This window comes from Euprymna scolopes, chromosome 44, assembly GCF_053919585.1.
Source record: "Euprymna scolopes isolate OS-2025 chromosome 44, ASM5391958v1, whole genome shotgun sequence".
Lineage (NCBI taxonomy): Eukaryota > Metazoa > Mollusca > Cephalopoda > Sepiida > Sepiolidae > Euprymna > Euprymna scolopes.
In genome coordinates, this window is record NC_136525.1 from 330455 (window position 1) to 345000 (window position 14546).

Here is a 14546-nt window from a genome sequence, read left to right on the forward strand (position 1 = left end):
GAATGCTAGTTACTGTATGTACTGCGCTGGATGTTGAAATTTCCTAGTTGGTATCTGGAGGCGCGTTTACTCCGCTGGGAGAGATGCACCGTCTTCGTTAATACATGGATCTAGAAGGAAAAATTCTGATGTAAAAATCTGATGTAAAAATGTCTTGTGGTAGCCATTGAATCGACCCAGCTTAGCAGTTATACCAAAAAGTGTGAATGGTTTTACGCATAGCCTTCACCACTATAAATAAATCTTCTGCGTGGATTTCCGGATAACTTATTTGTGTTGGCGGATCTCACGCGTCGAAATCATATATTAAACCTGCCATTGCTAGAATAAATGAAATAATGTATTCATTTTATCGCCATGAATTACATTTCAAAATTCACACACATAAACTTGCAGGAAATAAAAGCTGAACAAGAAATTTAATTGCGTTTAAAGCAGTTTTTTTATGTCTTAAAATCATAGCAAGAAACAATGTAGGACTTGAACTTTCGATCAATGTATGCTAACAGTTTCCGGTTTCTACCGCTCGAAAGAGTCCCCATATCTACCGACCAATTCCATTGTTCTTCTATCTGGATAATTCAGGCCAGCAAAATCCGTGTCGTATCTTCCGTCCATGTAACCGTGCGAAACGTTAATCATATTATCCATCATGCTATCGTCGTAATCTTCTTCGTCGTCATCGCCATACTGGTTGTAGAACATCGGGTATCTTCCATACATGTCCATGTCCAGCATTAGATCCGGTGACTCCATCATATTCCCGTACATATATGCCGGCATTCCGTAGTCGCACATACCCTGCTCACCTCGTGGCATATCCCGGTTAAACATGAATTTGTCGTCACGGTGGCCGTCGAAGGAGTCCATGTTGCGGCTATAGTCAACAATCCGACCACGACGATCGATAAACCGGCCTTCATAGTCCATCGTCATTCTGTCCATTGTTTGGGGTTTAGGGGTCTCGCTATGCTGGTATGAGCCTCCGGACTTTGGCCCCTCGCGAAACATGTTTTCTCTTTGAGATTTTGACAAGGTTTTCATTCGATTTTTATTGTTGGCTTGCGACATCGAATTTGATCCGGGACTGCCGTACATCGAATACATCTCACCCTGCATTGATTGTATATCAGGCGACATGGGGAATCCCCTGTGCGACATCATCGGTGGAGAACTATATCCCATGGGATATGACCCCGGCGGGGGCAATGAATATCCCCCGTAATCTTCGTACATCATGGGATATTTGTTTTTCGTGGATTTGGGGTCGCGTGACATTGACGGTTGTTCACGAGGCATAGTTTGGGGTCCCTGCGGCATGGACTGTCCCCCTTCTTGGGACATGGAATGACTACCTTTGGGTGGTGTTTGGCTAGTGTGGGGCGACGATTGAGAGTTGTTGTTTCCTGAGATTTTGGGCAACGTGTTGTTCCCCTGACCTGTCTTAACTTGGCGGCTCATTTTGATTGTTGGAGGCTGAAAAATACAAATAATAGATAATGATGGAATCAGAAAATTTATTATAAAATATAATAATTGTAGATATATATTATATCAATATTATATATTTATATATTAACTGTATATATCTATATGATAAAGCATATTTGCTGCCAGAAAGTTTAGTCATATATTATTTAAGATATACCGAATATCCTAAATTGTTATGATTTTAATGAAAGTATACCACATGTTAGATTTAAAGAAACATAAAACACATCCACCCTTCTCTATGAAAAGCAAACAGAGATAATAGCTTACAGGGGAAGTACCTCCTATAGCTTAAATAAATAAAATTACTTCCTGTTTAAAAGCAACTGGTGTTGACTTATAATAAATAAAATTAAATTAAATAAAATTAAATAAAAAAGAAATTATTTAAATCAACTTTAAATAACATTTCTAAATAGAACAATTAATATAATTCTATTATAACAAATAATGAATAACATGGAGCTAATTATTAAACTGATTTTCTTTAATGTGATATGCAAATGTGCTTAATTCTTGGATGTATATTTTATTTGATTAATGAATATATATAAAAATCATGCTGCAATAAAAGTTTCTAAACGTAGTTTTTTTTTCAGTATGAAAATTTATTTGTGAAACGATGTACGTTTTATACATATTAATCAGACTGTGAACAAACAGAAAGAGACTTTATTATAATAATTATATATATAATGTTATTATTATAATGATTACACACACACACACACACACACACACACACACACATATATATATATATATATATATATATATATGTGTGTGTGTGTGTGTGTGTATTATAGTTAATAATAAGTATGTATATACATATATATGTAATACATGCAATTATTAATAACAGTCTTAATACAAACATGCGGAGGGGGTATTAATTCAGTGCATAAATGAGTCACTTTCTTTCCCTTTATATATATATATATATATATATATATATATATATATGCGTGTGTGCGCGCGCGCGTGCGTGCGTGTGTGTGTGTGTGTGTGTGTGTGTGTGTGTGTGTGTGTGTGTGTGTGTGTGTGTGTGTGTGTGTGTGTGTGCATCGGCACTAACCCTATTCGGGTTTAACCGGTTTCCTCAACAGGATGAAGTTCCATGAGAGTATGAAATTCACAAGCGGTTCCCAGTCGCATGTATATCCCCGTTAGGGGAGATGACCACGTTAGGTTTTTGCAACTCTTACAGAGAGGTATCAACGTCCTCCTATATACAGCGCCTGGAATTCTCAAATTGGTCACCCATTTTAGTAATGACCAGTTGCTTAACTTTGGTCATCTGTCGGGAACCGGTGGTTCAACGTGATTATACAATCATAAATCTCGTTAGGTTATTATTTCATTCAAATTCAAATAATCTAGTTAGTGGCGGCAGGCCTGAGTCATATGTATAAACAAACACACTCATTTCATTTATGTTACACACCTATATTTGAATTTTAACAGACAAGAATATTAACTACGTTCATATCTCTTAAAAACATATTAACGACTATATGACGTTATTAAAAATCTCCCTTTCTTTGATAAGGCAAGCTCTCCTCCTTTCTTTTTGAATTTCCCACGTCTTTTACCGTTTCTGAAATAGAGCTGTGTCACACTTTGGTTTTGATTACTTAATCTCATTCATCCAGAGGAAGTTTCAAAATGAAGACGAAACGTTGATGAACACATAACTCGGTTTGTTCCTTTTTATTTCTCTTTCTCTCTCTCCCTCTCTCTCTCTCTCTCTCTCTCTTTCTCTCTTTCTCTCTCTCTCTCTCTCTCTCTCTATATATATATATATATATATATATATATATATATATGACTCAGGCCTGAGTTATATATATATATCTATATATATATATATATATATATATAGAGAGAGAGAGAGAGAGAGAGAGAGAGAGAGAGAGAGAAAGAGAATGGAAAGAGTGTGTGTGTGTGTGTGTGTGTGTGTGTCGGCAATTTTTTTCAAAAACTGCAAATTTAAGCTAAATTTAATGTAACTGTTCAAACAACCTATACATCATTTGATTTGCCTTTTATTCCTCTATAATTTTACTTGTTCGTATTTGACTTTTAATTGAAATATTTTAGTATTCACGTCAATTTAAAAAAATACCTTCAAATTGAGGGGGCAAAAAGAAAGCTACAGCAACAAATTCGCTTATAACCAGCTTAAATTATCGCCCCTAAATCAGTTTAAAATATCCACTAACAGGCAACAAAGCATCTCTAATCGTAATTGTTGTTTTTCCAGGTGAAACAACGTAGCATTTAGTCCATATGCCACGACTTTCTCTTAGTGATCGTCAGGAGCTCATTAATCGCAACCTTTCTGGTTTATCCAATCGAGAAATCGGTCGCAGATTGAAATGTGATGAGAAAACGGTACAAAAGACTGTGCAAAAGCACCAAAACACCGGCAGTGTTCGTGGTGCCCCTAAATCTGGTCGTATTAGAGTTACTTCTATCAGGGAACACAATGCTATCAAAGTCTGCAGCCTAAGAAACAGATTTGAAACGGCTCCCCAAATCCAACAACACTGCTATCTTGTTAAAAAAATTCTCTTTTTTCTACTGTCAAGAAGAGATTAAAGGAATTTAATTTCCGAGGATATGTTGCAAGATGCAAGCCAATGATTTCTATAAAGAACAGAAAACGTCGTCTAGACTTCGTCAGATACAATGGAGATCATGACTCTTCATATTGGTCGAAAGTGCTGTTTAGCGACGAAAGCAAGCTCAATAGTCTAGGCAGTGATGGTAGGCAGTGCGTCCGTAGGAGGAAAGACGAAGAATTTAATCCTATGTGCTCAGTTTCAACGCTGCAAGGTGGTGAAGGTTCCGTTTTGGTGTGGAGCATTATTAGTACCAATGGTCCAGGGACTATAGTTCGCTTGCTAGGTCAATTAATTCGACCAAGTACATTAATATGTTGACTGAGCATTTTCTACTCTACTTTGGTCGGAATTTGGATGATAATCCTATCTTCATGCAGGATAATGCTCCCATTCTCACAACTGACAATGTCAAGAGGTTCCTGGAAGAGCATGGTATTCCGTGTTTGGATTGACCTGCACAATCTCCAGTCCTCAATCCTATCGAAAACGTATGACATTATATCAAGCAACAGCTACGCAATGACAAAATTTCAAATTTGGAAGAACTTTGGACAAAAATTAAAGGAAAGTGAGATGCCCTTTCCTCAGAGTATTGCTGCAGTCTAATTCAATGAATTCCCAAAACATTGCAGGCTGATAAATTGCAGAAGAGCTATGCGACTAAATATTAACTAGTTCATTGTGTTCCTGTTGTATTTGTGTTGCATTAATGTCCTAAATTTACATTTAAATAACAATTTTTCATTGTGCAGACTTTCTTTTTGCCTCCTCAATTAGACGGGTTTTTTTTTTCTAAATTGACGTGAACACTAGAATGTTTCAATTAAAAGTCAAATATGAACATATAAAATTATAGAAGAATAAAAGGTCAATCAAATGACGAATAGTTTGTTTAAACAATTGCATTAAATTTAGCTTAAATTTGCAGTTTTTGAAAAGATTACAAGCGCCGACTTTCTTTTTGCCGCCTGTGTATATACATATGACCAATGTCTGCTGCCACTATCTAGATCTTTCTTTAAAATTTGAATTTGAATGAAATAATAACCTAACGAGATCTATGATTGAAATACAACTGCATACATATATGAGAAGTTTTTAAATGACGTCTAGCGATAGGCACATTGGGGATGTAAAAATTAGAATATATTGCATAGAGAGTATACTGTAGAGCAGGGTGAGGAAAGCCGGAAAGTTATAAGGATAATAGTGGCCTTGCAATTAAGCCAGAAAAGTGTCATTACACATTGGAGATTAGAGATACATTATAAGATTAAGAAATATGCCATGATACGCTAGAAGATATAATAGGGTCCGATGAGTTTGAAATATGAAATATACAATTAAATAAACGATAAAATAACTAATATGGGAATAAGTAGAATGAATTAACAAATAATAACATGAAATTATAAGATAAAACGATATATTATAATTATTTTGAATTGTTTGGACTATTATTGTCATCTTGGTTGTTTTTTCCACAACGTTTCGGCCGATGTAACCTCCGACCATATTCAGGTGCATACACAAAAAAATCAGATTTATTAAAACATATATGGCAATTAAGCTACACAGAATAATCCGCGTTTCATCCACGCTAGGATTCATCAGGCTTATGCGAGGATTTTGTGGTTGTCTCGCGTTTTTATATACGCACCGTCTATTGATTTTTTAGTTAGCCAATCAGCTTTCTAGTTTCCACCGTACTCTTCCTATATATATATATATATATATATATATATATATATATATATATATATATATATATATATATATAACCTTAATATCATATGCTATCAAGTAAGAATATAATGTGATGAAATATACAGAGTGTTTCAAAAGTCTTGGGAACATAACGATTTTTAATAACTTGTAATGTTCCCAAGACTTTTGAAACACCCTGTATAATAAACATATGCATACATCGCTTTCTATTTTTATTGCGACATTTCCGTTAGCATTCCGTCAGTCTTTCTTTAGTAATAGTCGATTTTTTATATGGGAAATATTTCAAATTAATCAGGCAGATCAAAAATGTCCTTTAGGATCCTGAAATCTTCTAAAGTACACAATCTGTTTTGCTTGAAGTTGGGTTCGTAAGACTGTTGATATTTCAAGATCTTCCATTTGGTGTAATATGTGGTACCGGTTTGCCTTAAATTCCAGACACTAGTCCTAAGAGCATGATCCCCTCCCGCAAGAAACTAGGTCGCTGAGCAGTGTTCCAGCATGACAATGACCCAAAATATACATCCAAGACAACCACTGCTTTACTGAAGAGGCTGAGGTTAAAGGTGATAGACTGGGTAAGCATGTCTACAGACTTGAACCCAAGAGAACATCTTTGGGGTATCCTCAAGCAGAAGGTGGAGGTGCGCAAAGTCTCAAATATCCGCCAGCTCAGCGATGTCGTAATTGAAGAGTGGTGGAGCATTCCAGTGGCTACATGTAAAGCTCTGGTAAACTCCATGCGCAGGAGAGTAAAGGCATCTTTGGATAATTATGGTGGCCACACAAAATATTGAGAGTTGACATGTATGTTAATATTGACAAATTTTCGTAAGGAGTGTACTCATTTTTGCTGCCAGGGATTTAGCTTTTAATGGCAATATTTTGAGTTATTTTAGGTTAAAACATTAAGTCTGTAATATATGCTGCAGACAGACTACTTTTCATTGTGTTTGGTGGTTAAATTTTAAATCTGAAAAAACAACATATAGACACATATTTGAATTAAGAATTTATTGTTTTACAAATGAATATATAGAATGGGTTAAGTTGATTTCCTTAAACCATGGATTTTCAGTAATGGCTCATATCATCAGAGGAAATGAAATACGGTTAGCAAAATGTTTAGCTGTGAATAGACACTTATTTTTCTTTTCAGCACAAATATTGAAAATAGTTTTTTGAGTAGTTGTTGATAATTATATGGAAATGATTACAGGAAAAGATTATTTAATACAACCTGGGCAGTCCATTATCGGAAGGAGTATATATTCCTTTGTCAATCAATAAATTCTTAATTCGAATATATGTGTCTATATGTTTTTTTTTTTCAGAATTTAAAATTTAACCACCAAACTCATATATTGCTCTATTCTTAAATATTGAGCTTTTCCTTTTTGGCTAGGATCACCCTGAAAGTATTACTTTAAGTAATATATATATCAGGATTTCATCTGAATTCTATCAGTGTCTTACCTCGCTTATATATATATATATATATATATATATATATATATATATATATATATATATATATAGTTTCATACAAGTAAGTCTAATGAAACTTCGGTGCTGATATACCTGTGTAAGATTCGTGCAAGAGAACCCCAGCAAAGTGTCCGATTTTATAGAAAATGTTAAAATAAGTGCGAAATATATATTTAAATTCATGTTACAGAATATCAGAAGTACATCATTTTCGCTAGTTTAAAATAAAAAACACAAAGTGGGCCAATATTCGGTCACCTACGTCGGACTCTCTTTGGGCTCTTTTTATATCCGTCTCTTGGAGGTGACATATATAAACAGATGCTAAAGAGAGGCCGACATGTGCGAACAACTGACTGTTCTATTTGTTTGGATCTGAAACCGATGGTACCGATCTTTTAATGATCTTTTATTACACAAATACACACACACACACACACATATATATATATATATATATATATATATCTAAATGATAAAAAGGTGTGTGTGTCTACTTTCCTAGACCTAAGATTCAAATTTAAATTAAAAAATACTATGACATGGAAAACACTATTAAGAATTGGATTCTACTGCTGATAATGAAGCAGAATGGGGATGCATATCTTCAAACTTTGCTAAGAGTCAAGAAGATCCAAGTGAAAGCAAAACTGTATCTCTGTGATATGGATTAGCTTTAAATACGCCTACAGTATAACAAATCTAAACTTAGAGCAGGTAGACCTCGAGTTAAATTTGGAGACTGCAAGTAAAATACAAGAAGCACAATCTAAACTTAAAATGAGTAAGACTCTTATTTATGAATGCACAAACGAACTTGATAATTATGCAACTTTACCAGTACACGCAAGAGTGATGATCCATTTCAATGGTGAAAAAAGACATAGGCGACCTTATCACTGCTAAGTAAACTGGCTTCATAATATTTAAGTGCAAGCTGTATCTTGAGAATGAAGAAACTCTAATATGTCTACATTACAAATTTAGAGTATTCAGTTTTAAATACTGATTAGACTATTAGATCAGAGAAGGTAGTCAGCAAAAATAGAAGAGGCAAGTGCAAAGCAGAGGTGAGGATCACAGCATGCTCTAGAAAAAGCAAACATCAGCTTATATTTATTTGCTTAATAATTGAAATTTATACTTTGTAGTTTGTTTGTAAAGTCTTTTTTTTCTTATTTAGTTGTTTAATAATGTTTACTTAAGAATTGGAAATTGTACTTTGTATTTTGTAATTTCATTTAATAAAACAAAAAAGGCCAAATCGCCATAATATCAGCGAGACAACAAATATCAAGTTAAATTGGCAGTTACTGTGTCAGTGTGTCAAATTTATTTAATGAGTCAGTTGTTATTGCTGAAATAGTTTAAATTTAATTGGAAAGAGTAAAGTAATTAATTAGCTCATTAATCAATCAACCGGTTACCGATTAACCGACAAAGTAGCCGATGAGGCCGATTATCGATTACCAATTACCCGCCAGTTAATCCGTGAACCCCTAGTAATAGTAATGTAAATTGAATAAGTATAACAACTTCTCCCACATCCTGTTATGGGGGGGGGCGAAAGAAAATACAAATTCTTTTTTATTATTTTTCCTTCAGTCTAAGATCTCAAAAATTAAGAAGCGCCCTTCCTGGGGCTAATACTTGGTCTCTATCACTCTATCTATCTATCTATCTATCTATCTATCTACCTACCTACCTACTATTATATCAAAGGATTTGTGTGTGTGTGTGTGTGAGAGAGAGAGAGAGAGAGAGAGAGTTTGTTCCCTATGGACTCCAAAATTTCACACGAATGTACTTTATGGATCTGACAGTGTCCTTAAATATGTTTTGTATCGGAATGTCTTCGACAGGTATCAATATTCGATAAAAATCCGATGAAAAAAGGAACAGGCGATTTTGACAAAAATTAACACATTATACAGCTTAATATCAAAAATGCATTTGAGGAGTTTTATTATTACACAAACAAAAGAACCCGGAATATAAAATGAATTGCATGTTCTTTGATATAACAGGGGCGCGTTCGAGATGAATGTTTCTGTTTAAAAACACAATTAATAATGATTCTTGAGTTTTTCATTTTAAACTTAAATTCACTCCATTATAAACGTACAAGCAAAAGGGCCAGACATATTAAATCAACAGAAAGTTCTTGGATGTAACAAGGGCGCATTCGGTTGAATATTTCTGCTTAGAACACAATCAAATTATGATACTTGATATTTTCGTTTTAAACTTTAAGTGAATCCATTATATATAAGAGAATTTTATAAATCAACAGCAGGTTCTCTACAGTGCAATGTACACTACAATGTATTGTGGACTAAGTCACTATGGTGAGGTATATGAAGCTTCCTCCAGGTGCATCGCGTTGGCTCCCCACCTAGAGTAGACAATCAATTAATTTGATTGAAAAAAGGCGTTTTCACCGATTTCGATGACAATGAAATACAGAAATGTCAAACATTTGTTGATCATCATTTAATCCTGGGCAACGTCGGGTTTCCCTGCTAGCATTAGATACATAGAATATTCCATTAAAGTTTTCCTTTACCTCTCAAACACTGAGTTAGTAAAGAAGTTGAGAACATTAATATTCATCTATATAGTTGACCAGTTAACTTTGTTATAACATATCTTCGTAGTGGTGTATTGGTTTTACCGGATTCCAGGACAAGAATTCATCTAGTCTGGTGGAGAATTCAGCTAAGCGCTATTACTACAAACAACATCAATTGGGGAAGAAGCACCATTTCTCGTATAAGATATTGTGTATCTATACTGAAAGGATCTTATTTTGAGCTTCGAATACCATGTTATTTTGAATATTCGGTCAGGGTTTACATGTAGGAAAAAGTATTTTAAACCCAGGTTGTTCTGACAAATTCATATACAGGAAGATTTTAGACGCTCAATGATAATGTCTAGTAATCATTCACGTTCTCTCCAGTAGGCATTTAAGCTCTCTTTATGTGACTGTAGAAATTCATGTCGAACACTAATAATCCTAATAGCGTTTAGAACTTCTGAAGAACTAACGCTAAAACTAAATTATTTTAAAGGCAGGAGGATGTTATAGTTTGCTTGAAGCATTGTGCGTAGTGTGCAAGGAGTTTTGTTTGAAAACTATGACAATGAGATTTTGAAGAAAAAACATCGTTTGGTACGAGACAAGGTTACAAGAATAATGACAATGTTGAAATATTTTAATAAGTGTCAATTATAAATTATTTATTTACCACATAGTATGTCGAACCATCATAGTGATGTTATGGTCTTTGAATTTTCGAGGTATGCTTCATCTTCAAAAAGAAGAAAAAATATGTGCAATCACTCGGTGAATATGTTTGTGCTGAGAGCCAGAACAACAGCATCAGAGTGGGACAGGCTCACATAGTTGTTAAATAATTGGAAATTATGTTTGTTATGTTAAATATTGTTACAGCATTTATCATTATTGATTATATTATTTTGTGTTGCATTTATGTGTAAATATAATGATTTATTTAATTATTTATGTACGCATATTATCTTTCCTTCTGTTTTGATTTTGTGATTAAGACCCAAGGGAAGTAACTTGATTTGGGCAAATGTCAGAGTTAAGACAATTTATTTCATTTGCGTATTGAAAATTAATAGAACTTTATATAATACCACCAGTTTTCAACACATTATGTTAGCTACTATTTTATCATTACCATGTGTGTGAGTTCGTTCCCTATGAACTACAAAAGGACTGTACCGATATTTTTTTAAATTTTGTCACAAGTGTTCTTATCTGCCTAGCAGTGTTCTTCTTACATAGGTTTTGTATCGAAATACATTCGATAACTATCGAAAATCGATAATTAAAAAAATATTAATAAAGAAGAAACAGTCAAACTTTCATATAAGTTACCATATTTATACAGCCTAACATCACAAATGCATTTGAGAAGTTTTATCACCTCACAAGTAGAAGGACCCGGTATATGAATTCAACAGTAAGTTCTTTAATAAAACAAGGACACTTTCGAAATGAATGTTTCTGTTTAGAGCACAATGGAACCATAATACTTGACTATTGCATTTTAAAGTAAATTTCAATTCATTATATTAAATAACACAAAATAAACAATTGGTTCTCTGTGGTGCAACGGAGAGTAGTGTATTGCGGATTAAGTTACTGCAGTGAACCTCCTCTTGGTGAACCGCGGTGGTATATCGTATAGAGCAGGCAATCAATCGCTTTGATTGATGAATGGGCGATTTCGGCGATTTTGATGACAATAAAAGTATTAGAAGTGAAGAACGTTAGTTGATCTTTATTTAATTCCGGGCAACGTCGAGTCTCTCTGCGCGTTTATTTGTAAATCATATTTTTTTCTTTTAGAAAAAATGAATATGACAAATAATATACACCAGGCATGTTAAACTCAGGATTACTCGAGTGTCACGTAAGTCAGTTTGTGCTATCATTAGTGGCCGCATTATATCTAAAATCATTTAAAAATTATTTTAGAATATTTTTCTTTAAATTCAGAAAAATACAATAGTTTGATTCTATTGGAGAATGCAAACGCAAACGTACATGTAATTACACAAAAATTATCACGAAAGAAATTATCATGAGATAAAAAATGTGTTCTTTATTTCATTATAACGAAAATTTAAATTAATACTTCAACCCGACTTAAATGCAACAGCAACAAATCAAATTCACATAAATTACTACAGTTCAAAATTGATACGTATTCAAACACTTTACATGTTTTGTTGCAAGACTTTACTCCTCTTATTGTCAACCATCTTAAGTGTGTCCAGCTGAAATTTTTGTGAAGTTCTGAGTTTTATCAAAGATGACAAGTGCTGATCGGTGAACGTAACTCACTGAAATGTTTCCACATGGATAATTGTTAACACTTCTTGAATACTCATAATGTAATGTCTGATAATGATAATAGGGGTAACTCGAAAACGTTTGAGTCCGTAATGTTCTAAAGTTATTTTTTGTTTTTTTTAACAAAGGAGTCACCGCTTATCAAGGCCCGGGGGCCACTCGAGGATAAGGTTAATGAGTGTACAGTAATCAATGGGACAATATCGTAGTAATCGTTAGTAGTGGAAATTGGTAAATTGGATTACTTAAGTTCATCAAGAATTTGTTTACGTTGGACTTAAAGACGACCATGTTGTAGTCAGCTGGAAAGCAGAGAAACGGAAGAGAGTTCCACAGGCGTGCAATTCTAAGAAAGAAGCTTTGTTCATAGAATCTACGTTTAGATTTAGGCACTGATAAAGAGTGAGGGAAATTATTGATAGTGGTTTCAACTAGACTAATTTGGCGAGGAAAGGGTCATAGATTAGGGTTCGGAGGAGGTTTTGATCAGTGGAATCAATTTCAAAAAAATACTTTCCTAGATAGATAAGAAATTCTCACTACTTTTCGAACACTTCTCATATTTTGGTACCCTACCCCTTTTTCAAAGTTGTTGTCTATCTTTAACCCCAACCCTAACCCTAAATCTTAACCATAACGCTAAAACTTTCGTAAAGCAATGATAGATAAGAAATTGTTAGTGCTTTTCCGACACTATCTGTACTTTAATAGCACCCTCATTTTTTGTCTATGCGGGCCACAAATAAGCTTACAATGCGCCGCATGCAGCCCACGGGTCACATGTTTGACATGCCTGATATACACAATGTGAGATTTTTAAAATAGGAAGTGACTTTACTAGCAACCTTCATTGAAATTATATTAAACGACATCTTTTTTTAATGTTTGCTTGATTACAAGAAAGCAAGAAAATGTCTGCGAGTCATTATCTCAGCATTACGGTCAATTGTCTGGCACTTACCTTCTTTGATTACTGTTCTCAGGCGGAAGAAGGGGGGACTTGACAGGCGATGATTTCTAATTGAATGTCTGCCGCATTAATACAACTCTGATGGTGGCAAAGGTTCTTGTCACCCTCGGAGCTTATATACACTCATTTGTATCGCAAATAAGCAACGTACGAGTGAGTCCACACCCGAATCGTTTTAATCTATCACCGAGTAGCCTCTCCCTCCGTTTCCCTAACCTACCCCCCACACGCCGTCTCTACTTCCCCCACCCTTGCCCGTTTGTATATCCGTTGTTGGCAGAGGTTCGTTTATATGAACGTAATGTTAATTAATTAGAACCGGTCTTTTAAATGGATGTCAAATTTGAGTTGGAATTTGGGAAAAATATAGAAGGTGGAGGTGTAAAGGTAGGAAAGGGAGAAGATGCGAGGAAGGAACGAACGATGTCAAGGGAAAAAGTAAAGAAGAAAGAAAGGCAGGAAGGAAGAAAGAAAGAAAGGAAGGAAGGAAGGAAGGAAGGAAGGAAGGAAGGATGGAAAGAAGGAAAGAAAGATATAAGAAAATAAGCTAAGATAGAGTAGAGGGTAGATAACGGAGGAAAGGGGAAGCAGCGAGAGATAAAGGAAGAAAAGAATAAAAAACGAAAGAAAGAAAAAACACAAAGAAAGAAAAAAGGAAATGATAGAGAAAAAAGAAAAGGGATGAGAAGAAAGAAAAGATGGATACGCGAGGAATGGAGAAAATTGGGAAGAAAGTAATCAAGGAAAAGAGAAAAGATTCAAGCCAAGATAAAAAAAAGTAAGAAATGAAATAAGAGAGAAGCGAGGAAGAGGGAGGAACGCAGTAAAGGTTAAATAGGAAGGAAGGAATGAAGGAAAGAAAGAAAGAAAGAAACAAGGGAAATATATAATAAAGGAAGAAAGAAAGGAAATGATGAGGGTGTGTAAAGAAGGGAGGAGTTAAGGAAAATATAAAAGGAAGGACGGAAGATAGGAAATAATGGAAAAAAGAAAGGAAAGGAACAATCAAGGAGGGGATGAAGGAAGGAAAGAAGGAGAGATAATCAATGGAAATAAGCAAATATAGGAGAGTAAAAAGAAAGGAAGAGGAAGAAGCGATAGAGGGAAGCAAGAAGGAAGAAAAGTAAAGAAAATATAAAATAAAAGTAGAGAGTAATAATGAAAGAAGCAAGAAAGGAACTAAGAAAAGAAGAAAGAACATACGAATGAATGAAAGAAAGGGAATAAAAAAGGAAAAAAAGAAAAGAAATAAAGAAGGTAAACAAAATAAAAGGGCATAGATGGAGATACGATGGCAGGAGGAAGGAAAGAGAGAATGAGAAAAATGAAGGTGGAAGAGGATAAAATG

At 34.4% G+C, this 14546-nt stretch overlaps 1 protein-coding gene across 1 annotated transcript; it reads right to left on the minus strand.

The window, feature by feature from the left end:
- Positions 1–418: 418 nt before the first annotated feature.
- On the minus strand, positions 419–13498 carry LOC145268640 (uncharacterized). Its single transcript, XM_080124117.1, has 2 exons — positions 13190–13498; positions 419–1476 (listed from the first exon to the last, which is right to left on the minus strand). The coding sequence occupies exon 2, from the start codon at positions 1459–1461 to the stop codon at positions 520–522; it is 942 nt and encodes a 313-aa protein (XP_079980243.1). The 5' UTR covers positions 1462–1476; positions 13190–13498; the 3' UTR covers positions 419–519.
- Between the last annotated feature and the right edge of the window lie 1048 nt (positions 13499–14546).

Bases quoted from the DNA above. Each gene is read 5' to 3' on its own strand.
- LOC145268640 (XM_080124117.1), bottom strand. From the start codon at position 1,461: ATGAGCCGCCAAGTTAAGACAGGTCAGGGGAACAACACGTTGCCCAAA.